This window comes from Benincasa hispida, chromosome 9 (assembly GCF_009727055.1).
Source record: "Benincasa hispida cultivar B227 chromosome 9, ASM972705v1, whole genome shotgun sequence".
Lineage (NCBI taxonomy): Eukaryota > Viridiplantae > Streptophyta > Magnoliopsida > Cucurbitales > Cucurbitaceae > Benincasa > Benincasa hispida.
The window spans coordinates 49,232,205-49,237,837 of record NC_052357.1 but is presented as its reverse complement, the minus strand read 5'-3'; the positions used below and the strand labels follow the sequence as shown (position 1 = coordinate 49,237,837).

Here is a 5,633-nt window from a genome sequence, read left to right as displayed (position 1 = left end):
TTCTTGACAAGCCTTTTGAATCTCGCCCACGCATGACTAAGGGTTCCTATGTCCTTTTGATCGAAATTTGCAATATCTCTCCTCCATTTTGCGATCTCTGTAGGCAAGAAATATTTCTTCATGAATTTTTCAACCATTTGTTCCCAAGTGGTGATCTCACCTGGTTCTAGAAAAAGTCTCCCTTTTAATGTGTGATCTTTAGGCTATAAATAGTCGTCAAGAGGAAGGTTCTTCAACTTCTTTCTAATGATCTGACACCTTTTTTCTTAATTCTATGCCATGCTTTGCCAATTCTTCGCATCACAGATTCATTGGTTCATCCGCTACTATATCAAATAAGCTACTTAATGCACTTTGATTAGACGTGCCACTACCCATGTGTTTGTCGTTTTCATTCCTTCATTTTTCTTTTCAATGCATGATTCTTCTTTGCATGCAAGATTATGTTGAGTTGATCTTCTTATGCATCCAACGACTGCAGCTTTAGTTCCTTTGTTAATTTTCGCTTCTTTTGACTGCGTTCAAAGATGTTAGATTTATAATTTATAATTTTTAGGATATTAAGTTCTGTAAGTGCTTGAACACAAAATTTATCTATTTACATGATTTTCATCTTAAGTTAATGTATTTTCCACTAAATTTATTTGATTTCTAAATAAAAAGCTATAATGACTTGTATTTCTACAGGTTATCAGTAATATATCTTTCAGATTACAAGAACGGTGGAAAAGGTATAGAAACGAAAAACGAAAAGGTGTCAAAACGCTCAGAGAATGATCAAAGATGATGAGAGAAAACTGAGAGAAAACGATCGTGATTGAGAAAGAGTGAGTAGAATATGAACGATCCCTTGTTAATACAAGTAAAATGCGCACTCGTCTTAAGAGGAGAGAGATGTTAAATCATGAGTAAAAGTAGTATTTCACATGTGAAAAAGATCAATAACAGACAAGTTTAAGAGTTTAGTCATAGAAGAGTTTTTGCTTTTTAGGTCATTTTGTACAATTTTCCTTAAAGTTAAGCTGATTTGAGGGGAATGACCGATAACCCAAAAAGTGAGCCCAAAATACCACTTAAATTTTGAAAAGAAATGTCAAATGACTATTTGTTGACGTCAGGTTCGGGTGAAATTACCAAAATAAACTTGTGCACGTGGAAAAACCCATCTTGCTTTTGCTTCGGTGACAAATCCATTTGTGAACATCCATTGAACAATTTTCGAATTTCCATCGAAGAGATTTGCAAAATGGGTTGCCTTCTTCCCTTGTCTCCCTCTCTCTCTAGCTCTCGCTCTCACTCTCGCTGAGTAATGGAATGGAGGACGGATCGTCGATTTTGGGCAGATCTAGATATGGAATAGAGGAGAGTCATCGATTTTGACCAGATCAAAGGAGGGTCGTCGATTTTGGCCTGATCTCGCTAAAGAATGGAACAGACGACGGTCATTGGAACCATGGAACAGAGACCATGCTCGATCGTCGAACAGAAAGGTGGAAATTCGCCGGAGAAGAAAAAGGAAATTGCATCGGAGAAAAATGAAAGAGAAAAACAAAGGGCAAAATTGTAACTTTATCTATTCATGACGCCAGTAGAAGGTCATTTGGTATTTTAGGCTCAATTTTTGGGTCATCTGTGTAAATTCCTGTTATGTGAGAATTTATTTCACCCAATGAACGGCCATGGCAGTCAGTTGAAGAATTTTCAAGTTCAATAGAAGATTGCATTTCTAGGGTTTAAATCTCCGGCAATGATTTTTGCGAATTTCGTCGACTAATGACAGACATGGCGGGATTCAGCGTCCGAGCCTCAATTCAGCTTCAACATAGAGTTCTTTCAATATCCTGGTGATTAATTTCCCTAACCTCACTTCTTTATTTCCTCCGCTTGTTTGGTGTCATAGGATTTAATGAACGTAGAGAGCTAGAGAGAGGGTTTCGAACAAATTCTTTCGTAATTATGGTTTATATGCGATTTAATTGACCAGAGATTGATTCTCGTTTTCTCATTCCATATGATGTCTTGTGTTAATTTTTATGCTAGAGCTATTGTCTCCAGGGTGAAGAAAAGCGGCGTTTTTACTTGCTTGAAAGCCAGAGTGTATAGCTCATCAGGTCCTGTTAGGTACATTCCAAAAAGGTCTTTAAATGATAAGAAATCAAGAACACATTCGGCACCGGAAATTGTGAATGAAAACGATTTCAGTAGTGGGTTGGATGTTAATGCTCGGAGGATTGAGGTTAAACATAGGGATGCAGTACGGAGAAGTAACGTTAATGATAAATTGCATGATGAAAATCAGTATGAGAAGGAAAACTACTCAGCTGGTGGAAGTATGCTAGGTATATGGAATGTTTTTATTCATTGAAATTGTTATATGTGTTTACTCTTCATGATGAATGACGAAGTTGAATTGATCAAAATCTGTAATGTTCGTACTTTACCACACTATGTAGTTTTAAAATCATTCATTTACGGCCGTACTCGTTCTGCACTCGAAATATGTGGTTGAGTTGTGCTTAATTCCTATTGTTTTCCAAACTTCGGTAGACTGAACATCCAGACAGGGGTTGGCAAGGTTATGAGTTTCCTGAAGAAACTTGTGTGTAAGATGTGGAATGAGGAAGTAGTATTTTGGGGGATAGTAAAGAGGATAAATATAGAGTTTTGCATCCAAGAGAGTTTTGAACGGCATATTGAAGCTTCTAAGAGGGGAAAGGTAGGTTTAGTAGTGTCCTTGTAGATATTTGTAAGACCCCTAGTCATGGAAATAGTAGGATTATTAGTAGAATATTTGTATGGTTATTAGAAGGGGTATATTAGTAATTAGATAGTAAGATTGTTAGGACATTTAGTTATAAATAGTGGGAGTGGGTTGAGAGGAAAAGTGTGAAAATTTTGGTAGTGACTTCCTTTTTGGGAATGTGGGAGAGTCTAGCCTTCTCGAAAGGTTAGGATATATTGTAGTTTCTTCTTTGATATTACAATATAAATTTTATCTTCTAGTGTTTTTGTTTGCTCTTTGTGTTCTTGAGTATTCTTGTTAGGAGGATCCTAACAATCTCTCCCTAGAGTTTAGATTCATTTGATACCTGTATTCCTCTTATGGTTATTTGCTTATGTTACTGAATCAATTGAAACAACTCAATGAGCTTTCAGCTTTATGATAGAAACTAGTTTATTTATGCATCAGAAGGTACAAGCCAAGCGATATTTAAAGAGTTCCCTATCCTTCTCTTTTGCCTCTTGTCTCACTCAAAGATCAAGTCAATTAATAACTCAAAAAGTACAACACCGGAGAATCTATCTGTCTCCCTATGTATTTCCTCCCCTAACTAAATAATATTTTCAAGTTTTCACTTATATCCAACTAAGAATCGAGATGCTCTCTTCCTCCCCTCTCTCTCCCACCCTCCCCACTCCCAAACCCTACCTATGACCTTCATGACGACGTTTGCTGCCACGCTCCTCCTGTTTAGCCATCAACAAACATTTCAACATAACCCTCCCGCAGCCTACCCGAAAGATTTCCATTGAAAAGAAAATTTTCCTTATTGATATCGACCCATCATCACGAGGCACCAAAGTCTACATAATAGAGAAAACAAAAGACAAATCTTTCTCCATTTCTGTCCACGGAGCACTCTTCGATGGATCACAGAGATCATCAAAGCTCTCCTTATTGCACCATTGAACCAAAAATTCTTCAAGGAAATCAGAGTTGATGATCAAGTCTTCTGGATAGAAAAAAATCACGAGTAAGAGAGGTGAAACTAGACTACAATGGAGGGAAAAATCACATCATTATATCTTCTGGTGAACAGCGCAAAGGTTGGAAGCAATTCTTAGATCTCACCACTTTTTATAGCTTTGACTCTACCAACCACATTAACGTTGGCCAACAACCCACCTACAAGGGAGCCCTCTTTAAAACGACTGAAGTGAATACCAAAGAGAAGAAAGAGAAGAAAGAGAACAAAGAAAAGATGGTAGAAGCATTGAATAACCAACTACCACCGTTTTTTCTTCTCTACCATCCCAGTCCTCTTTGACCCTGGCACCTTTCTTTACCCACAATATTGTGGTCATCAGAAGCAGTGTTTTAAAATGCCCAAGGCGCACTAAAGCGCAATGGCCCTTTGGAGCCTAGGCGCCAGGGACACAAAAAGGTGCGGGCTTTTTTCGTGAGGCGCACTATATATAAAAAAATATAGATATACTATATACATGTTTATTTACACAACCAAAACATAGATGGATAGAAATGTGACTTAAAGAAGAATATAACAAAAAAAAAAAAAAAGATTGATAAGATTTAAATATTAGTCATTGTCATTAAAAAAAATAAAGAATCAAGGAAGAAAGAAGATTTTGTGAAGAAAGAAGAAGAGAAAGGGGAAGAAGAAGAAGAAAAGACTTATTGACTTCTTGGAGATGGAACCGTGAAGAAGAAGCAACAAGGCTGCCGTACAATAAGATTTGTTTTGTTGACATGTAGTTGTCGTTCGTACATATCATTATGATGCCAAATTAGGTTTAAAAAATTATAAATATATATATGTTATATTAAAACGCAATCTTATTTTAAAATTATATATATATATATATATTCAAACGCAATCTTATTTGCGTTTAACTAAATGAGTATTTAATATGTATTTATTAAAAAAAATTGATAGGTGTGCCTCAGCGCTTTGTGGAAGGTGTCGGAAGGCGCGTGCCTTCCGTCGTGCACCTCGCCTTTCCCAGGCGAGGTGCCACCATTGCGCCTTGCGCCTAGGCGCACACTCGGCCATGCATTTCAAAACACTGGGTGGTGGTGAAGCAATTTTCGGATAATGAGTATCGTGACTGGTCGAACAAGGGTCTATGTTTCTGTTGCAATGACATACTCCCATGGACACCGATGCAAGATTTGGGAGGAAAGGGAATTGATGTTGTTCATCGCGAATTACGATGAGAAGTCGGATAAGAGGAGGAGGAGAAACCAGAGGTGAATATGTTTGAAATCGATGAGAAGGTGGAGGTGTCTTTGAGATCGATTTTGGGTTTCTCGAACAGGGGCTTGATGAAGCTGAAAGGGAGTGTTAAAGGCAGAGAAGTGGTTGTGTTGATCGACTGAGGAGCAACTCACAATTTTATACATTAGAAAATTGTCAAGGAATTACAATTGTCGATCGTTGGAACCTCTTGTTTTGTTGTAGTCGTGGGTAATAGTACGGAAGTTAGAGGAAAAGGAGTGTGCAAAGTAGTGTTAGTAGAGCTACCAGATTTAGTGGTCAAAGCCGATTTCCTTGCCATCGATTTGGGTCGAATGGACTTGATCCTAGGGATGCAGTGGTTGTTCACAACGGTTTTCATGGGAGTTCATTGGCCATCCTTGAAGATGTCTTTTGCGGTGGGAGATAAACAGGTGACTCTGAGGGGTGATCCAACATTAATGAAATCCGAAGTATCTCTGAAGGCGATTAGTAAAATGTGGGAAGAAGAGGATCATGAATTTTTTTATAGAATTTCAGCATATAGGAATGGCAAAGGGTGAAAGTGGGCATGATAAGGCTTAGTTTTGAAAGGCGCGTGCCTAGGCGCAAGGTGCAATAGTGGCGCCTCGCCTGGGAAACGCGCAAGCTACACGA

The 5,633-nt window shown here is 38.1% G+C and overlaps 1 protein-coding gene across 2 annotated transcripts in view; it reads left to right on the top strand.

Moving 5' to 3' along the window:
• Positions 1 to 1,647: 1,647 nt before the first annotated feature.
• Positions 1,648 to 5,633, top strand: part of LOC120085566 — a 14,519-nt gene continuing 10,533 nt past the window's right edge. Inside the window, exons 1-2 of one of the 2 annotated variants that reach the window (XM_039041608.1) lie at positions 1,648 to 1,844; positions 2,056 to 2,339. In XM_039041608.1, the coding sequence (XP_038897536.1) occupies positions 1,774 to 1,844; positions 2,056 to 2,339 (355 nt within the window). In that variant the 5' untranslated portion in view covers positions 1,648 to 1,773. The remainder of the gene's footprint in view (positions 1,845 to 2,055; positions 2,340 to 5,633) is intronic. The other variant, XM_039041607.1, reaches the window with a different exon arrangement.